Consider the following 22,070-nt stretch of genomic DNA (forward strand, 5'->3'; position numbering starts at 1 on the left):
CTCGGTTGCTCCACTCCCTCACTGGGTACCCCCAAGGCCAGTGATCAGTGATCACACAGCATCCCCCCTATCAAAAACGCTCCAATCCAATTTAAAGCATATATATTGCATTCAAGTGTAAGTTATATTACTCACAACAGTATGCACCATATTGCACAATTTCAAGCTGAAAAATGCAAATGTTCCGTACCAATGGGAGGGGGCACCCTCCTTCCACCCCCCACCCCCCCCCCCCCCCCCCCCCCCCCCCGGTCGTGATGCTCCCTCGGGCTTGGTCTCTCGCAAATTTCTCACTCCCAACTCTCACCCAATGTTGGCAGCCCTGGTAAGATCGTCCCGTCAACGGAAGGATCGAGGCCCCCGACAGCTGGAGGACTAAGAAGGAAGAGGTTTACCTTTTTTTCGCCTTCCATCACAGTGAGGAATGTGGAGGAGTCACTGTGGTGGATGTTTATGTTAAAATGTGTTTTGTGTGTTCTGGGGGTTTTTTATTAGTATGACTGTACGGCAAATCAAATTCCTCATATGTTGCAAAACATACTTGTCTAATAAAGTATGATTATGATTATGGTCCCGTAACGTACTGTTCAGAGTTCCAAAGAACCCTGAGGCCCAGAACAAGGTGAGGGGGTGGATGGTGAAGGGGAAGGTTGGTGCGAGTGGATGGGCTGGGAGATCGCTTCCCGCAAACTCAGAAACGCTACGGGAAGCCAGTGGCAATGACCTCAGCACATGGAAGCGGAGTTGTGGCTACAGGAGGTGAGTGATCTTGTGTTTATTGTGCTTGCAGGCCTAGGGGTAGGTGGAGTGGGCCGCTGGAGGCCCAGCAGCAGCCTGGGGCTCAGTTAGACCAGTCCTCACTGGAGGCCCAGCAGCAGCCTGGGGCTCAGTTAGACCGGGTGTGTGGACCAGATGTGGCCTGCAGCGACATAGACACGTGGAGCAGCGGTGGAGACACCGACAACATCGCCAGGCCAGGACCGGCCCACCCTGCAACTCCCACCCAGTGCCGTCACCACGACAACGGGCCTTCACAGCCAAGTTTAGACTCTGTGCTTGCAAGGTACAAAATGGGGCTGGAAATGTGGCGATTCTTTGTATACTGCCTCAGGAGAAATCTACTATTCACACTACAGGTCTTTAATTTGTGTGTGATTGTTGTACTTGTAGAGTGTAATTTCATTTATTATTGTCACGTGTGTGTGCCGTGGTACCGTGAAAAGCTTTTGTTTGAGTTGTCAACAGTCAAAGAAAAGACTAAGCATGATTACAATCCAGCTGAGCACAGAACACACGTACAGGATGAAGGGTATTCTGTGCAAGATTTAACATTGAAGTCCCATAAAGTCTGTTTAAAGAAAGGTCACTCCACCACCCCTCCCCGGCCCCTCCCCCTCCCCCACCCACTGCCGCTCCCCCTCCCCCACCCACTCCCCCTCCCCACCCACTCCCCCTCCCCACCCACTCCCCCTCCCCCACCCACTCCCCCTCCCCCTCCCCCACCACTATCCCTCCCCCTCCCCCACCCACTCCCTATCGCCCACCCACTCCCCCTCCCCACCCACTCCCCCTCCCTACCCACTCCCATTCCCCACACCACTATCCCTCCCCCTCCCCCACCCACTCCCTATCGCCCACCCACTCCCCCTCCCCACCACTCCCCCTCCACTCCCCCTCCCCCACCCACTCCTCCTCCCCATCACACCCCCTCCCCACCCACTCCCCCTCCCCACCCACAGTGTGTGTGAGTGTGTGAGTTTGTGAGGGTGTATGTGTGTGTGTGAGTGTGTGTGTGTGTGTGTGTGTGTGGTGTGTGTGTGTGTGTGTGTGTGTGTGTGTGTGTGGGTGTGGTGTGGTGTGTGAGTGTGTGTGTGTGTTGTGAGTGAGTGCGTGCGAGCGAGTGTAGGCGTGTGGATGTGTGTGTGTGTGTGTGTGTGGTGTGTGGGTGGTGTGTGTGTGTGTGTGTTGGTGTGTGTGTGTGGGTGTGGGTGTGTTAGTGTGTGTCTGTGTACGTGTGTGTATGTGTATGTGTGTGTGTGTGTATGTGTGTGTGTGTGTGTGTGTGTGTGTGTGTGTGTGTGTGTGTGTGTGTGTGTGTGTGTGTGAGTGTGTGTGTGTGTGTTTGTAAATGTGTGTGAGTGTGGGTGTGTGTGTGTGTGTGTGTGTGTGTGTGTGAGAGTGTGCCTTTACCCGGGTCCTGAGACAAACACAAAGCAGACCGCTCCTCGGCTGCCACATTGAGACAATGCGAAGCTCAGCTGTTTACAAAGACGGTTCTCTGGGACCTTTCAATGACTGAGGCCAAGGACATTGCTTGCCTCTGGCACTTCCCAGGTCCATAGGTGGGGGAGGGGGGAGGGGTGGTGGGGGGAGAGGGGTGGTGGGGTGGTGTGGGAGGGGGGAGAGGGGGTGGGGGTGGTATTGTCTTTCCACTGACAAAAGCTTTTCATTCTCACTGTACACTAAACTGTACACTGACAATAAACTAAACTCAAACCTGTTGGACACAAAATGCTGGAATAACTCAGCGGGACAGTCAGCATATTTGGAGAGAAGGAATAGGTGACGTTTCGGGTCAAGACCCTTCTTCAGACTAAAGTCAGGGGAAATGGAAACAAGGGATACAGGCAGTGATGTGGAGAGATATAGAACAAGTGAATGAAAGAAATGCAAAGTAATGATGCTAAAAGTTAACAGGCCATTGTTAGCTGTCTGTAGGGTGAAGACAAGACGCTAGTGAGACTTGGGAGGGGAAGAAATAGAGAGAGAGAGAATGCCGAGGTTACTTGAAGTTAGATAATTAAATATTCATACAACTGGGGTGTAAGCTGCCCAAGCGAAATAAGAGATGCTGCTCCTCCAATGTGTTTTTAGCCTGACTCTGACAATGGAGGAGGCCCATTGTCAACACTGCTCCATTCGCCAGGACCTACCTGATCTGTTCATTCCAGGAAGAATTTCAACATGAAACGTCACGTGAAGGGCAGTCCCAGAGTCCACCATGAAGGGCAGATCCTCATTCACCCTCTCCCCTGACATTATGTGAGGCAGGGATTAGTGTGAGTGGCTCCTCTCTCTGTAACTGGCAGATAAGAGAGGCCACAAAGCCCAGCAAATTGTTCCAGTCACAACGTACAATTAATCTTTATCGTCTTTCATGATGTCTTTTGCTTCAGATTGCAACATAAAAGTCGATATGCTTGCTTACAGATTCACAGCTTGTTAGATTGGAAGATTTGTAGACTATGAAAGCTCAACAATCACACAGCTGTTTAATCTTTCACCAATTTGCACAATTTATATTAATTGCTTCTGTGGAATAATAATTGTTCTTCTTAGTGCTACACTGAGATTGTAAAGATTTCTGCCTTCATAATATACAGTCATATTCATAGGATCACACAGAATAGAAACAGGCCCCTCAGCCCTATCAGTCATGCCTCATCTAAGCCAGTCCCATCTGCCTGCATTTGCCGCATATCCTTCTAAACCTTCTTATCTACAGGATGGGTCGTGGACATTCATCTTCTCAGGTAACAGTTGACTGAAGAAGGGTCTCGACCCGAAACGTCACCTATTCCTTCGCTCCATAGATGCTGCCTCACCTGCTGAGTTTCTCCAGTATTTTTGTTTACCACTTCCCAAAGTCAGTGTTAATAAAGATGCGGGCAAACTGTGGGGGACTTTAACCAAGTCACAGTCGGAGGTTGAGGGGTGACCTGATAGAAGTATAGAAAATAATGAGAGGCATAGATAGGGCAGACAGTCAGAACCTTTTCCCAGAATGGAAATATCATAGATTCAATGATTCAATGAAACATTATTGTCACATGTACCTATGTGCAGTGAAATGCTTTGTTTTTGCATACAATCAGGTTAAATCATACAGTAGACCTCACCTGGACAATACACAAATGTTTCTGGTGCCCACATAGACAGACTAGAGGCCATAGTTTAAGGTGAGAGGGCAAAGCTTAAAGGAGATGTGCGGGGCAAGTGTTTTACACAGAGGGTGGTGGGTGCCTGGAACATGGGTGGTGGTGGAGGCAGATACGATAGTGGTGTTTAGAGGCTGTTGGACAGGCACATGGATATGCAGGGAGGGGAGGGATATGGACCACGTGCAGGTAGATACAATCAGTTTAACGGCATCATCTTCAGCAGAGTCATTGGGGGGCAATGGACCTGTTCCTGTGCTGGACTGTTCTATGTTCTACATTCTACCTTCTAGGTAATGTTATTGAAGATGGGGCCCGACACGAACTCCAGCGATCCATGTTCTCCAGAGGTGTTGCTCATGTGACATAGACATATGGACCAATGGACAAGAGGGCTTGTATACAAAAACAGGGATGTAATGCTGAGTCTCTATAAGGCGCTGGTCAGGCCGCATTTGGAATATTGTGAGCAATTCTGGGCACCATATCTGAGGAAGGATGTACTGGCTCTGGAGAGGGTCCAGAGGAGGTTTACAAGAATGATCCCAGGAATGAGTGGGTTAACATATGATGAGCATTTGTCGGCACTGGGCCTGTACTCACTGGAGTTTAGAAGAATGAGGGGGGACCTCATTGAAACTTACCGAATAGTGATAGGCTTGTATAAAGTGGATGTGGAGAAGATGTTTCCGCTGTTTGAGAAGGAACTGCAGATGCTGGAAAATCGAAGGTAGACAAAAGTGCTGGAGAAACTCAGCGGGTGCGGCAGCATCTAAAGATGTTTCCACTAGTGGGAGAGTCCAGGACTAGAGGTCATGAACTCAGAATTAAAGGACTTTCCTTTAGGAAGGAGATGAGAAGGAATGTCTTCATGTCAGAGGGTAGTGAATCTGTGGAATTCTTTGCCACGGAACGCTGTGGCAAATATCAATGGATATTTTTAAGGCAGAGATAGATTCTTGATTAGTACGGGTGTCGGGGGTTATGGGGAGAAGGCAGGTGAATGTGGTTAGGAGGGAGAGATAGATCGGCCATGATTGAATGGCGGAGTAGACTTGATGGGCCGAATGGCCTTATTCTGCTCCTATTACATATGATCTTATGACCTTATGACTTGAAACGTCATCATCCCTCCACAGATGTGCCTGATGCGTTGAGTTCCTCTAGCACTTTGTATCTTGTCTCTATATTTATTACTAGTTTGGTGAGATGTATAATTGGTGTGTCTGTGCCATGGGCTATGATTAGGAGGACCAGAGTACACAGAATTTTTATGAGGATTATCCACACTAGCGATAGAATCTTGGTCTAATATAAATCCTACATAAATTGGTTCCTATTTAAATACCTTTGGAGAACCCGATTAATCCAAGCCAGGAGGCAAACATAATACCTGAGTGTGTAGGAAGAAACTGCAGATGTTGGTTTCAATCCATAAGTGCATGGCGTAGGAGCAGCATTAAGCCATTCAGCCATCGAGGCTACTCTGCCAATTATCTCTCCCTCCTAACCCCATTCTCCTACCTGACCCTACTTAACCTAACCCTACCCTGACACCCGTACCAATCAAGAATCTGTCAATCTATGCATAAAAAATGAGGCCGCCACAGCCTTCTGTGGCAATTAATTCCACTGATTCACCACTCTTTGGCTAAAGAAATTCCTCCTCATCCCCTTACTAAAGGGAGCTCTTAGGGATAGCATAGTTAAGGGATTTGGGGAGAAGGCAGGATTGTGGATAATCAGCCATGATCACATTGAATGGCGGTGCTGCCTCGAAGTGTCGAATGGCCTACTCCTGTACCTATTGTGTATTGTCTAAAGGTACATCCTTTAGATAGATACAAAAGTGGTGGAGTAACTCAGTGGGTCAGGAAGCATCTCTAGAGAAAAGGTTTCTCCTGAAACGTCACCTATCCATGTTCTCCACAGATGCTGCCTGACCCGCTGAGTTACTCCAGCACTCTGTGAAACGTCACCTATCCATGTTCTCCACAGATGCTGCCTGACCCGCTGAGTTACTCCAGCACTGTGTCTATAATTCCTGTCTGGACTTACACCGACCGTTCAGCTGAAATGGTCTGATAAACGGTCAAGGCATGAGTGAATCTTCAGCCAGTTTCAATGCAGCCGGGAGCTGCCAGGTGGAGCGTGAGAATATAGTTAGCGCTGACCATAAATCGTTGATTAACCACTAGCAACATTCCATGCATGGTCAGTGTAATCATCGTCACATCATGCCAGGACTTATGGATTTAATGTTAAAATGAAAGGCTGAACACTGCACTGTTCTGGTTCCCGAGCATTGCTTTAATTAATTTATTAGAGTGATACAGCATGGGAACAGGACCTTCGGCCCGACTTGCCCACACCAACCAACATATCCCAGCTACACTAGTCCCACCTGCCTGCGTTTGGTCCATATCCCTCTAAACCTGTCCCATCCATGTACCTGTCTAACTGTTTCTTAAACGTTGGGATAGTCCCTGCCTCAACTACCTCCTCTGGCAGCTCGTTCCATACACCCACCACCCTTTGTGCGAAAAAGTTACCCCTCAGATTCCTATTAAATGTTCTCCCCTTCACCTTAAGCCTATGTCCTCTGGTCCTCCATTCACCTTCTCTGGCCAAGAGAATCTGAAGAAGGGTCTCGACCCAAAATGTCAACCATTCCTTCTCACCAGAGATGTTGCCTGTCCCACTGAGTTACTCCAGCAGTTTGTGTTTGTCAAGGGACTCTGATCGTCGACCCGATATGTTCCTCTCATGCCTTTGTACACTTCCTCTCATGACTTTATTATCATTTATCTCTGTGTTATTTATCTGTCTGTTAATGGTCTGTTAAGCTGCTACAAGCAAGCATTTTATTGCCCCAATTGCCCGTCCTGGCAATTAGACATCCTTCACTCTCGTCCTGATAAATATCAATTATAGATTAAAACTGCTGTTTTTTTTAATTCACTTTGTGACTGCAGTTTTGAATCCTAAGCATGAACACGTCTGGAAGTAAGGATGAGTGCAAGGGAAATTCCTCGTCTTTGGACAGGCTAGATGCAGGAAGATTGTTCCCGATGTTGGGGAAGTCCAGGACAAGGGGTCACAGTTTAAGTATAAGGGGGAAATCCTTTAGGACCGAGATGAGAAAAACATTTTTCACACAGAGAGTGGTGAATCTCTGGAACTCCCTGCCACAGAAGGTAGTTGAGGTCAGTTCATTGGCTATATTTAAGATGGAGTTAGATGTGGCCCTTGTGGCTAAAGGGATCAGGCGGTATGGAGAGAAGGCAGGTACGGGATACTGAGTTGGATGATCAGCCATGATCACATTGAATGGCGGTGCAGGCTCGAAGGGCCGAATGGCCTACTCCTGCACCTATTTTCTATGGTTCTATGTTTCTATGTATGTTGCAAAACATACTTGGCTAATGAAGTATGAATGTGATTATGATTGTGTAATAGAGGAACCATTGCTTCCCTTGCCTGTCAGATCCAGGTGTTGGAATGCTGCAGAAACTGTGGGACAGTCAGGAGGTTCCCTGCCCATCCTGCTCAGTGGAACGGCCACAGTCTTCTTTAGGACATTAGTTGTAGAAGCAGGCCATTCAGCCCATAAAGTCTAGTCCGCCATTCAATCACGGCTGATCTATCATTCCCTCTCAACCCCATTCTCCTGCCTTCTCCCCATAACCCCTGACACCCGCACTAATGAACAATCTAGCAAGCTCCGCCTTAACAATGCCCATTGACGGCCTCCACCGCCTTCTGTGGCAATGAATTCCACAGAGTGAGTTTGGTTTAATTCAGAGATACATCGTGGAAACAGGTCCTTCATCCCACTGAGTCCAGACCGACCCGTACACTAGCACTATCCTACATACTAGGGACAATTACAACAAACCAACAAACCTGCACGTCTTTGGAGTGTGGGAGGAAACCAGAGCACCCGGAGAAAACCCACACAGTTACAGGAAGAACATACAAACTCCATACATACAAACTCCGTACATACAGCACCCGTAGTCAGGATTGAACCCGGGTCTCTGGCGCTGTGAGGCAGCAACTCTACCGCTGCGCCACCGTGCCACCATTGTTATCTAACATAAATTGCAGAGTTGTCCAGGACACACAATAAAATCCAGCACAATTGGTCCCCAGAACAAAAACACATCCTTCACCAGGTTCAATCAGTATTAAACTGCTATTGTAAGGAACCAAATAGGGCCCGCAGGACAATCCGCAGAAGTTTCCAACGCTGTTTGCAGGGGCTGGTGATCATTTCCAGCAGTCACTGCAATGAATCAGTAAATGAAACTCACGTGAAGAGCTGCAGAAGCTGAAGGTGTGAACTACACACAGCTCCTGTGGCAACAGTCTGTGGGAGGTAAATGGAGACAATGTCTCGGGTCAAACCTGCACCATAACTGGGACAAAAACCAGGTAGTTATGGGTTGCAAATGTATGTGGAATATCTCAGCGAGGGTGAGGCCAGCATTGCTGTGGTGAGTTCTGCCAGACCCTCCCTCAATGCCCCCCCCCCCCCCCACCAGTGATTCCTACTTCTCTCTGACTCCACTACCTCCAGTTCTCCTCCCGCCCCCCCCCCCCACCATCCAAGTTGAGTTTAGTTTATTGTCATGTGTACCGAGGTACAGAGAAAATTTTTTTTGTTGCGTGCTATGCAGTCAGCGGAAAGACTGTACATGATTACAACCGATTACACAGTGTACAGATACAGGATGAAGGGAATAACGTTGCCTTTGTAGGTTTACAAGGTTAATTCCCGGGATGGCGGGACTGTCATATGCTGAGAGAATGGAGCGGCTGGGCTTGTACACTGGAGTTTAGAAGGATGAGAGGCAATCTCATTGAAACATATAAGATTGTTAAGGGTTTGGACACGCTAGAGGCAGGAAACATGTTCCCGATGTTGGGGGAGTCCAGAACCAGGGGCCACAGTTTAAGAATAAGGAGTAAGCCATTTAGAACAGAGACGAGGAAACACTTTTTCTCAGAGAGAGTTGTGAGTCTGTGGAATTCTCTGCCTCAGAGGGCGGTGGAGGCGGGTTCTCTGGATACTTTCAAGAGAGAGCTAGATAGGGCTCTTAAAGATAGCGGAGTCAGGGGATATGGGGAGAAGGCAGGAACGGGGTACTGATTGTGGATGATCAGCCATGATAACAATGAATGGCGGTGCTGGCTCGAAGGGCCGAATGGCCGACTCCTGCACCTATTGTCTATTGTTTAGTGCAAGATAAAATCTCCAGTGAAGTCCGATTAAAGACTGAAAGGTTCTCTTATCCACCCATACTTTCAGTCTGAAGAAGGGTCCCGACCCAAAACGTCACCTATCCATGTTCTCCACAGGTGCTGCCTGACCTGCTGAGTTACTCCAGCACTTTGTGTCCATCTTTGGTTTAAAACAGCATCTGCAGCTCTTTGCTTCTACATTGAAGTGGTGATAAGTTGCTGATGAAGTCATCTGATAATGAGGGAGTTAGTGAAAATGTTGTGTGGATCCTGTTAAATCTTTACCCCCAATCCCTTAAACCCTTGTCCTCTGGTTCCGCATGATTTTAATCACCTCTATAAGATCACCCCTCAACTTCCTGCACCCCAACCTCTCCCTATAGCTCAGGCCCTCTAGTCCTCGCATCATCCTTGTAAATCTTCTCTGCCCTCTTGCCAAGTTAATAACATCCTTCCTATAGTCAGGTGGTCAAAGCTGAACACAAATATCCACAATAGACAGAGTTGACGTGGATAAGCTTTTCCCATTGAGAGTAGGGAAGATTCAAACAAGAGGACATGACTTGAGAATTAAGGGACAGAAGTTTAGGGGTAACATGAGGGGGAACTTCTTTACTCATAGAGTGGTAGCTGTGTGGAATGAGCTTCCAGTGGAAGTGGTGGAGACAGGTTCGATTTTATCATTTAAAAATAAATTGGATAGGTATATGGACGGGAAAGGAATGGAGGGTTATGGTCTGAGTGCAGGTAGATGGGACTAGGTGAGAATAAGTGTTCGGCACGGACTAGAAGGGCCGAGATGGTCTGTTTCCGTGCTGTAATTGTTATATGGTTATATTATAATAATCTATCTGACTGTCTCCAGCTTTTCACTATACTTTGGTTCACGTGACATTACTAAACCTGAACCTAAACCTAAATAACAGACCACACTCCCCACCATTGTAGATGTAGCCCAGTCCATCACACAGACCACACTCCCCACCATTGTAGATGTAGCCCAGTCCATCACACAGACCACACTCCCCACCATTGTAGATGTAGCCCAGTCCATCACACAGACCACACTCCCCACCATTGTAGATGTAGCCCAGTCCATCACACAGACCACACTCCCCACCATTGTAGATGTAGCCCAGTCCATCACACACACCACACCTATAAAGGGACAGGTGTTGCATCTCCTGCGGTTGCAGGGGAAGGTACCAAGGGAGGGGGTGGTTTGGGTGAGAAGGGATGAGTTAACCAGGGAGTTGTGGAGGGAACGGTCTCTGCGTAAAGCAGAAAGAGGTGGAGATGGGAAGATGCGGCTGGTGGTGGGATCCCGTTGGAGATGGCGAAACAGTTGGATGATTATGTGTTGTATGTGACGGCTGATGGGGTGGAAGGTGAGGACAAGGTCAAAGGTCAAAGGTCAAAAACTTTATTTGCCATTTGTGCTTACACACATAGGAACTCTTGTGCGGCTATTCAGAGAGTCAAGTCAAGTCAAGTTAAAAATTAAAATAAAAAATTAAAAAATTTAAAAAAATTAAAAAGACACACAGAAGACACATAATCCATAAAAAAAACACATACCACTCCAGAAATAAAAAAATTTAAAAAAAAAGAAAATGCCTAAAACCCTATACAAAGGGGAAAGTGAGAGCATCGTAACTTGCACAAACCCTATATCAGGACATCAGTTAATTTTGTTTTGTTTTGGCCAAGAGTCTCACTGTTGCAGGGAAGAAGCTCAGGGAAGAGACTCTGTCTCTGTTGTGACTAGGTGGAGGTGGAACAAGAGCGGAGCTGCGGGGTGCAAAGGAGACACGAGTGAGGGCCTCATCTATGATGGGAAAGTGAAACCCTTGTTCCCTAACCAGATATCCTGGTATGGAACACCTCATCTTGGCCGTAGATGTAGGGTATAGAGTCTTTGCAGGAAGCAAGGTGGGAAGAAGTGTAGTCAAGATAGTTGTTGGAGTCAGTGGGTTTGTAATATATGTCAGTCGATAACTGGCTGTGGTACTGGCTAATCTTGCATTCTCAAGTTCTAAGGCCACACCGAACATGCAGCCAGTTTTATTTTCACCAACACAAGAGGCTCCGTTGTTGGCGATGTATCCCGAGGCCAATGCTTTACTGGTTAATGCAGTGTCGTATTTAAATGTGTCGGAAGGAACTGCAGATGCTGGTTTACACTGAAGGTGGACACAAAAGACTGGAGTAACAGCAGGACAGGTAGCATCTCTGGTGAAAAGGAATGGGTGATGTTTCTGGTCAAGACCCTTCGGTCTGAAGATGCTGCCTGTCCCGCTGAGTTACTCCAGTAATTAAATGACTGGATTAGCCACCAGAGTTATGGATCACTGGGGCTGAGATGTGTTAAATTCCCACATTAGCCGCTGGGAAATTTAAATTCAAATAATGAAATAAAACTGGTTAAATAATAGTGCCTATAAAAAGCATGCAGTGCAAGAAGGAACTGCAGATGCTGGTTTACACCGAAGATAGATACAGAGCGCTAGACTAACTCAGCGGGTCAGGCAGCATCTTTGGAGAACATGGATAGAGTCATAGAGTCATAGTGATACAGTGTGGAAACAGGCCCTTTGGCCAAACTTGCCCACACCGACTAACAATGTCCCAGCTACACTGGTCCCACCTGCCTGCGTTTGGTCCATATCCCTCCAAACCTGTCCTATCCATGTACCTGTCTAACTGTTTCTTAAACGATGGGATAGTCCCAACCTCAACTACCTCCTCTGGCAGCTTGTTCCATACACCCACCACCCTTTGTGTGAAAAAGTTACCCCTCAGATTCCTATTAAATCTTTCCCCCTTCACCTTGAACTTATGTCCTCTGGTCCTCGATTCCCCTACTCTGGGCAAGAGACTCTGTGCATCCACCCGATCTATTCCTCTCATGATTTTATACACCACTCATCCTCCCTCAAGATGCCCCCTCATCCTCCTGCGCTCCATGGAATAGAGTCCCCGCCTACTCAACCTCTCCCTGTAGCTCACACCCTCTAGTCCTGGCAACATCATCGTAAATCTTCTCTGAACCCTTTATAACTTGACAATATCTTTCCTGTAACATGGTGCCCAGAACTGAACACAATATTCTAAATGCCGTCACACCAATATCTTATACAACTGCAACATGACCTCCCAACTTCTATACTCAATACTCTGACTGATAATGGCCAAAGCGCCAAAAGCCTTTTTGACCACTTTATCTACCTGTGACTCCACCTTCAAGGAACCATGCACCTGTACTCCTAGATCCCTCTGCTCTACAACACTCCCCAGAGGCCGATCATTCACTGTGTAAGTCCTGCCCTTGTTCGACGTCTCAAAATGCAACACCTCACATTTCTCTGTATTCATTAACCATTCCTCTGCCCACCTGGCCAATCGATCCAGATCCTGCTGCAATCTTTCACAACCATCTTCACTATCTGCAAAACCACTCACTTTTGTATCATCAGCAAACTTGCTAATCTTGCCCTGTTGTGTGATGTTTCACAGAGTGCTGGAGAAACTCAGCGGGTCAGGCTGAGTATAGAAGTTGGGAGGCCATGGTGCAGTTGTATAGGAAGTTGGTGAGGCCGCATTTAGAGTATTGTATTCAGTTCTGGGCATCATGTTATAGGAGAGATGTCATCAAACTGGAAAGGGTACAGAGAAGGTACACACAATTGCTGGGGAAACTCAGCGGGTGCAGCAGCATCTATGGAGCGAAGGAAATAGGCGACGTTTCGGGCCGAAACCCTTCTTCAGACAGACAGGTCCTACAGAGAAGATTTACGAGGATGTTGCCTGCACTAGAGAGTGCGAGCTATAGGGAGAGGTTGAGTAGGCTGGGCCTCTATTCCATGGTGCACAGGAGGATAAGGGGTGATCTTATAGAGGTGTATAAAATCATGATTTGAATAGATCAGGTGGATGCACAGAGTCTCTTGCCCAGAGTCGGGGAATCGAGGAGCAGAGGATATAGGTTTAAGGTGAAGGGGAAAAGATTTAATAGGAATCTGAGGGGTAACTTTTTCACACAAAGGGTGGTGGGTGTATGGAACAAGCTGCCAGAGGAGGGAGTTGAGGCAGGGACTATCGTAACATTTAAGAAACTGTTAGACAGGTACATAGATAGGACAGGTTTGGAGGGATATGGACCAAACGCAGGCAGGTGGGACTAGTGTAGATGGGACATGCTGGGCCGAAGGGTCTGTTTCCACACTGTGTCACTCTATGACTCTATCTATCTTTCCCATTCTCCTGCCTTCTTCCCATTACCTCTGACACCCATATCAATCTATCAATCTCCTCCTGAAAAATGTCCATTGACTTGACCTCCACAGCTGTCTGTGGCAATGAATTCCACAGTTCACCACCCTCTGGCTTATGAAATTCCTGCTCATCTCCTTCCTGAAGGAACATCCTTTAATTCTGAGGCTGTGGCCACTGGTCCTAGACTCTCCCACTAGTGGAAACATCCTCTCCACATCCACTCCATCCAGGTTTTTATCAGGCTGGGACAGACTGCAACAGCTTCACACCGTGTCCCAAAGCTTGTGTCCTGTCCTGCATCACCCAAGGCAGCAGAGACGTTATGGGAGAGGGCAAGCACCGTAACAAAGTAGCTCACGATGGTTTGGGTAACATTCAGGAATGTCTATACATGTCACATCATGAATATTACTGAAGAACGGTCTTGACCCGAAATATAATCTATACCTTTTCTCCAGAGATGCTGCCTGACCCACTGAGTTACTCCAGCACTCTGTGAAACGTCACCTATCCATGTTCTCCACAGATGCTGCCTGACCCACTGAGTTACTCCAGCACTCTGTGTTTATTTTCCCTTCACCCATCTGCCCAAGCCCACTCTCCCCCCTCCTTTCCTTTGTTCCTTTCCACCCATAAACCTCTCTCTACCTTTACATTTCACTCTTTCTCTTTCAAATCTGCTCTTCTACTTATCTACATGCGTTTTGTTCTTAACTTTATAGAGTCATAGAGTGATACAGTGTGGAAACAAGCCCAACTTGCCCACACTGACCAACATGTCCCAGCTACACTAGTCATAGAATCATGCAGTGTGGAAACAGGCCCTTCATCCCAACTTGCCCACACCGACCCACATGTCCCAGCTTACGTCCCACTCACACGCGTTTGGCCCATGTCCCTCTAAACCTGTCCTATCCATATACGTGTCCAAATGTCTCTTAAACATTAGGATAGTCCCTGCCTTAACTACTTCTGGCAGCTCGTTCCATACACCCAGCACCCTTTGTGTGAAAACGCTACCCCTCAGCTTCCTGTTTAATCTTTTCCCCTTCACCTTAAACCCATGTCCTCTGGTTCTTGATTCACCTACTCTGGGGAAAAGACTCTGTTCGTTCAAATATATTTATTTTATTGATCAGATACAATTGGTTATATTTCACGCAGACTTCATCAGCATTCAGCAGTGTTCATTGATCAAATTGATTGATAATTGGGTGTAATAAGTTTTATCAGCATTGATCATGTGATGTATTTATACGGTGGGAGAAATGTATCCACAGTAACAAATACATGAGAACTGACCTCAAGCTGGAAAGGGCGCAGAGAAGATTTACAAGGATGTTGCCCAGACTCGAGGGTGTGAGTTACAGGGAGAGGTTGAGTAGGCTGGGAATCTATTCCATGGAGCAGAGAATGATGAGGGGTGATCTTATAGAGGTGTACAAATCAAGAGGGGAATAGATCGAGTAGATGCACAGAGTCTCTTGCCCAGAGCAGGGGAATCGGGGACCAGAGGACATAGGTTTAAAATGTGGGGGGAAAGATCTAATAGGAAGCTGAGAGGCAACTTTTTCACTCAGAGGGTGGTGGGTGTGTGGAACAAGCTGCCAGAGGAGGTAATCGAGGCAGGGACAATAACGGCGTTTAAGAAACACTTGGAAAGATACATGGATAGGGCAGGTTTAGAGGGATATGGGCAAACATGAGCAAAGAGGACTAACTTGGATGGAGCATCTTGGATAGCATGGGCACAAGAGCCTGTTTTCAGGCTGCATACACAATAGCTTTGTTCCAGATGTGCATCGCAGGTTGCTAACAGCAACAGGATTTGATTCACACACCTTGTTAAATACTTGGACTGCGGTTCTCAGGTGATTAAAGTCAGTCTATTCCTTTTGTTGTGTTGGCTCTGTCAAAATGTATATTCTCATAACTTTGGCCCACAATGTCCGTGGCCAATATATGCCTAGATCTGCTGAAGCTGGAACAGGGCGCAGAGTAGAATTACAAGGATGTTGCCAGGACTCGAGGGCAGGCTGGGACTCTCATCCTTGGAGCACAGGAGGATGAGGGGTCATTGTGTGCAGTCTTTCCGCTTCCTGGTTAGCATGCAAAAAAGCTTTTCACTGTACCCCGTTACACATGACAATAAACAAAACTGATCTTATAGCGGTGTATAAGGCAACGAGGGGAATAGATCGGGTGAGATGCACAGAGTCTTATAACCAGAGTAGGGGAATCAAGGACCAGAGGACATAGGTTTAAGCTGAGGGGAGCAAGATTTAATAGGAACCTGAGGGGCAACATTTTCACACAGAGGGTGGTGGGTGTATGGAACAAGCTGCCAGAGGTGATTGGGGCAGGGACTATAACAACATTTTAAAGGCATTTGAACAGGTACATGGATAGCAATCATTTAGAAGGAAATGGGCCAAATGCAGGCAGGTGGGACCAGTGTAGACGGGGCATGTTGGTCGGCATGGGCAAGTTGGACCGAAGGGCCTGTTTCCGTGCTGTATTAAACCAACTCTTATCTGCCTGCATGTGATCCATATCCCTCCATTCCCTGCATATCCATGTGCCTATCCAAGAGCCTCTTAAACACCACTATCGTATCTGCCTCCACCACCACCCCTGGCAGCATGTTCCAGGCACCCACCACCCTCTGTGTAAATCACTTGCCCCACACATCCTTTAAACTGCCCCTCTCACCTCTAGTAATTGATTTTTCCATCCTGGGAAAATAGTTCTGACTGTCTACCCTATCTGAGGTAGACAAAAATGCTGGAGAAACTCAACGGGTGAGGCAGCATCTGTGGAACGAAGTCTACCCTATCTGTAATTTATCATCTATCAGGTCTCCCCACAACCTCTGGCGTTCCAGAGAAAATAATCCATGTCTGTCCAACCTGTCCCTGTAGCTAATGTCCTTTAATCTGGGCGTCATTCTGGTAAACTCACCAAAGCTTCCAGAACTGTGACCTGAACTGCACGCAATACTCCACATATGGCCTGACCAAGGTCCCAGAAAGGTTGGAATATGATCTTACAGCCTGTTCTGCCAGGTATTAATATTACTGCAGACTCTTCATAAACCTCACCCTATCCAGACCGATCGATATCTGTCTGGACCTTAAGTAAGTTTAGTTTAGTCTAGTTTAGTTAATACAATGTGGCCACAGGCCCTTCGGCCCATCAAGTCCATGTCAACCGATGATTACCCGTACACTAATTCTATCCCAGTTTCACATCTAGGGGCAACTTAAAGAAGCCAATTCACCTACAAACCCATTGATTTTTGGGATGTGGGATGAAACTGGGGAACTTGGAGGAAATCCCCATGGGCACGGGGAGAACGTGCAAACTCCGTGCAGGCAGCACTCGTAGTCAGGATGAAACCTGGGTCTCTGGCACTGTGAGGCAGCAACTCCACCGCTGTGTCACCTATTGACGTACAAGATCATGAGGGGCAAGAATAAAGTGAACGCTCACAGTCTGTTTCCCAGGGTAGAGGATTCTAAAACTAAAGGGCACAGACTTCAGGTGAGAGGAGAGAGATTTACGAGGGACCTCAGGGCAACTTGTCTACTCAGAGGATAGTCCGTATCTGGAACGAGCTGCCATGGGAAGTTGCAGGCGGCGCATTCGGTGGGCGGCGCGACTTTCGTCAGCAGCGGCCTCTGCAGTCCGTCTGCGTTTTTATTATTTTATGTCTATGTTTTTATGTAGTTTTTGTTATTTTTTGTTGGGGTATGTGTGTGGGGGGGTTGGGGGGGTGGGGGTAACTTTTAAATCTCTCCCTGCACGGGAGACCCGACCTTTTCTTTGTCGGGTCTCCGTTGTCGTTGGGGCTGCAACGAGGAGCGGCCTCCAACAGGAAGACCGGGGGCTGTGGTGCCGACTACTCACCTCACCGTCGCGGAGCTGGCCGAGTCCAGAGCGGGTGGAGCTGTGGTGGACGTTGCTGCGACCCGACCCCCGGAGGTTCGGAGGCTGCAACTGCGGGTCTGGCGGACGGCGGCATCGGGAGCCCGCGGGTCCCTGGAGGGAGACCGCTTTTCAGGGCTTCCGCAACGGCGACTTCTCCCGCCCGAGTTGCGGGGTTGAAGAGCTCCTGGAGCGGGGCCTTACAGCACCGCCCCGCGCGGCTTGGAATGGCCGCGGGACTGCGAGCGCGCGCCGGGGGCTCTAACACCAAGAACCCGGTGTGCGACCTTGCATCACCCGGCGTGGCTTTAATGGCCGCGGGACAATTCGCCATCGCCCGCCGGGGGCTTTGACTTTGACTTTGACTCTGACATCGGGGGGGGGGGGGAGAGTGCAGTGGAGAGATAAGTTTTTTTGGCCTTCCATCACAGCAATGTGATGGATGTTTATGTAAATTATGTTGTGTCTTGGGTCTATTTGTTTGTAATGTATGGCTGCAGAAACGACATTTCGTTTGGACCTCAAGGGGTCCAAATGACAATAAATTGAATTGTATTGTATTGTATTGTGTATTGTATTGCAGAAGCGGGTACATTACGGCTTTTAAAAGACATTTGGACAGATATGTGGATAGGAAGGATTCAGAGGGACATGGGACAAACACTGGCAAATGGGACTAGCCCAGTGTGACAACTTGATGGGCTGAAGGGCCTGTTTCCGGGCTGCACAGCTGTATAACTCGATGACGATAGATAAGCTATGGATTATTGAGAATCCATTCATCTCTTGCTGGCCATTGCTGTATCTCTGGAGATTTAGTAAATGCCAGGAATGCCAGGTGCGTTTTCATCACATTTGCAGCAACGGCAGAGATGGGAAAGGCTGGTGGACAGACACACGGCAGGTGAAGGAGAGGGATCACAAACACTCTCAACGGCACGGTGGTGCAGCGGTAGAGTTGCTGCCTCACAGCGCCAGGGACCCAGGTTCGATCCTGACTACGGGTGCTATCTATACGGAGTTTGTATCTTCTCCCCGTGACCCGCGTGGGTTTCCTCCAGGTGCTCCGGTTTCCTCCCACACTCTAACGACGCCCAGCTTTGCAGGTTAATTGGCTTCTGTAAATTGTAAATTGTCCCTCGTGTGTGTAGGATAGTGTTCGTGTGCGGGGATCGCTGGTCGGTGCGGACTCGGTGGGCCAGAGAGCCTGTTTCTGTGCTGTATCTCTAAACTAAACTAAAGCTAGACATGGGGTGTGGGAGGAGAGGGTGGTTTCCTGGTGCAGCTGGAGTCTGCCTGAGCAGAATAACAAATGGCCAAACGTTGCTCGTTAGCACTGCCTTTATGCGGGATTCTCACAGCTATTTAGCTCCCACTGCATTTGTAAAAAACACACTCAAACGCACTTAGTATTTCATAAATCAGAAAGCAATCAACATTTTACCAGACTTGCCCAACATAACTTTGGGATTTAATTAGAAAAGCAATTATCGTGACAAAAGGAAAGAATTCCTATTTATAGATTAGCAATATTCAGCATCGCAGTAAGGTGCAACCCGAGGGAAATAAGGGAACATTCCTTTGTGCAGAATATTTAGAACATGCTCGACATTACATGGGAGGTGCTAAAGCCAGCGGTTTGAATAGTCTCAGAGAGGGAATTATCCGAGCACAGGGTTAATGGAGAGAAAGATGGGATCGGGAGCTTTCTTCAAACTGATGGAGCAATGTTACTCTAACCCCATTCTCCATCCCCCGCCTCCATCCCCCGCCCCCATCCCCCATCCCCCATCCCCCGCCCCCATCCCCCATCCCTACCCCTAAAGGAACAACATTACCCACTCTCTTGCCCTCCGGGGCCTCGCCTGTGGTTACAGAAGATGCAAAGATCCTCTCTTGCCTCCATCAATACCCTGGGACCCGGGGGATTTATCCACCTTAATGCTCTTCACGATTACCAACACCATCTTCATCTCAAACTGCCCTGGCATTTCCGTGCTTACACTCCTCAACAGTATCTTCACTCACGGTGTGGGTGGGATATCAAACACCTCAAGCCAACAGTGAGGATGAAGATAGACACAAAATGCTGGAGTAACTCAGCGGGACAGGCAGCATTTCTGTAGAGAAGGAATGGGTGATGTTTCTGGTCGAGACCTTTCTTCTCTTGACTTGAAACGTCACCCATTCTTCTCCAGAGATGCTGCCTGACCCGCTGAGTTACTCCAGCACTCTGTGAAACGTCACCTATCCATGTTCTCCAGAGATGCTGCCTGACCCGCTGAGTTACTCCAGCACTCTGTGTCTATCTTTGGTTTAAACCAGCTGTTCCTCCTGCACACCTCAGAGAAGGAGAACAGGACACAGTGGGAGCAGCAGGGAGGACGGGTCAGTGTGTTTGGGTCAGTGTGTTGGGGTCAGTGTGATGGGTCAGTGTGTGTGTTGGGGTCAGTGTGTGTGTTGGGGTCAGTGTGTGTGTTGGGGTCAGTGTGTGTGTTGGGGTCAGTGTGTGTGTTGGGGTCAGTGTGTGTGTTGGGGTCAGTGTGTTGGGGTCAGTGTGTGTGTTGGGGTCAGTGTGTGTGTTGGGGTCAGTGTGTGTGTTGGGGTCAGTGTATGTGTTAGGGTCAGTGTGTGTGTTGGGGTCAGTGTGTGTGTTGGGGTCAGTGTGTGTGTTGGGGTCAGTGTGTGTGTTGGGGTCAGTGTGTGTGTTGGGGTCAGTGTGTGTGTTGGGGTCAGTGCGTGTGTTGGGGTCAGTGTGTGTGTTAGGGTCAGTGTGACGGTCAGTGCGTGTGTTGGGATCAGTGTGTGTGTTGGGATCAGTGTGACGGGTCTGTGCTTGTGTTGGACAGTGTGACGGTCAGTGCGTGTGTTGGTCAGTGTGACGGTCAGTGCGTGCGTTGGGCAGTGTGGCTAAAGACATTGTAGTGGGTTATTGAGTTGACAAGAGCATTAAATCACCAGGCAATCTGATTCACTGGAACAACATCAGCAGTTGGTGGAACGAAACAATGACACTAATCCAACTGGGCTAAATTAGAACAAGGGTCCCGACCCGAAACGTCACCCATTCCTTCTCGCCAGAGTCTATCTTGGGCTAAATTAGAAACTTTAGACAGGAGTTTGAGTGTGAGATTTCTACTTGGAGTTGTGGAGTCCTGCAGTGATACAGCAGGGAAACAGGCCCTTCAGCCCAACTTGTCCATGCCAACCAACATGTCCCAGTTACACTCGTCACACCTGCCCATGTTTGGCCCATATCACTCTAAACCTGCCCTATCCATGTACCTAAAATGCTGGAGTAACTCAGCGGGACAGGCAGCATCTCTGGAGAGATGGAATGGGTGACGTTTCAGGTCGAGACCCTTCTTCACACAATGGGACTTCAGTTTCAAGGTACAGTATATCTACTATCCACGTACGTGTTCAAGTGTGTTTTAAATGCCGTTACAGTACTTGCCTCAAGTACCTCCTCTGGCAGCTTGTTCCAGACTTCAATAAACTAGTGCAGTGCATTTCCCACACAAAATTATTACAAATGTTCTACAGAGCGAAGAGTATAATTGAAGTTAATGGCACTACACAGTGAACTCTCTGCAGGATGCTTTAGTTTTCATTCAGATGGGTTCTGAAATATAATTTAAATTAGCAAACGTTCTAATGCGCAGGCAGCTAAAAATCATTTCATGGAGCAAAGTAGTTTTCCCTACTGCAACCCGTAGGGAGATGGTATCAAGGAATGCTGAAGATATTTGTCCAATCCATGATACAAATGTCACTGCAGTCCCTGGCATTTGGGCTCTGGTGGGTGGCTCTGTCATGAGACCAGTGTTTAGTTTAGTTTAGAGATACAGCACGGAAACCGGCCCTTCAGCCCACCCAGTCCACACCGACCAGCGATCCCTGCCGCACACTAACACTATCCTACACACACTAGGGACAAGGTACAATTTCCAGAAGCCAATTAACCTACACACCTGTACGTCTTTGGAGTGTGGGAGAAAACCGAAGATCTGGGAGAAAACCCACGCGGTCACGGGGAGAAGGTACAAACTCCGTACAGACAGCACCCGTAGTCGGGATCGAACCCGGGTCTCTGGCGCTGTGAGGCAGCAACTCTACCGCTGCGCCACCTTGCCGTGACGTCACCGTGCTGCCCAACTCTCAGATGCTACCCGACGGCCTTCTCCATGTTAGATTAAAACAGCTGATGATTGAAGGGTGTGCGGGGAGAAGGGAGGAGTTGACAGCAAGGAGGCCCTCTTGTTGAGGAATGGAAGCAGGAGACACGAAGAGACCAGGTTCTGGACTGAGCTGGCCTGACTGTTGAGGGAGGATATAGTACACAAATAGAGATGAGGGAAGAGACCATGAATTAGACTCAAATCTTATTTCAATGTCCTTTACAAAATATAACAGAGATAATATATTTTTGGCCACAAACATTGAATTGAAATTGAAATTTGATTTGCACGGATTGAGATGGGCTTTTGAACTTAGAGAGAGAACTTGAAGACCAAGGAACAGAACAAGGTTCAAGACATTTTAAATTAAAGGAAACATTTGATCTTCAACATATTATTGATACATTCATCCTGACTCAGAGCTCGAGTGATGATCCAGCAAATCAAAACTGATTGTGATTATTGGTATCACATTGCTCCATAACCTTGTTTCAACTGGTGA

The 22,070-nt window shown here is 47.9% G+C and overlaps 1 protein-coding gene across 1 annotated transcript in view; it reads right to left on the reverse strand.

Moving 5' to 3' along the window:
• The window catches only part of LOC116971611 (proteolipid protein DM beta), a 52,814-nt gene extending 33,436 nt beyond the window's left edge, over positions 1-19,378 (reverse strand). Inside the window, exon 1 of the mRNA XM_033018847.1 lies at positions 19,300-19,378. Coding sequence (XP_032874738.1) covers positions 19,300-19,378 — 79 coding nt within the window. The remainder of the gene's footprint in view (positions 1-19,299) is intronic.
• Between the last annotated feature and the right edge of the window lie 2,692 nt (positions 19,379-22,070).

Source organism: Amblyraja radiata, chromosome 3, assembly GCF_010909765.2.
Source record: "Amblyraja radiata isolate CabotCenter1 chromosome 3, sAmbRad1.1.pri, whole genome shotgun sequence".
NCBI lineage: Eukaryota > Metazoa > Chordata > Chondrichthyes > Rajiformes > Rajidae > Amblyraja > Amblyraja radiata.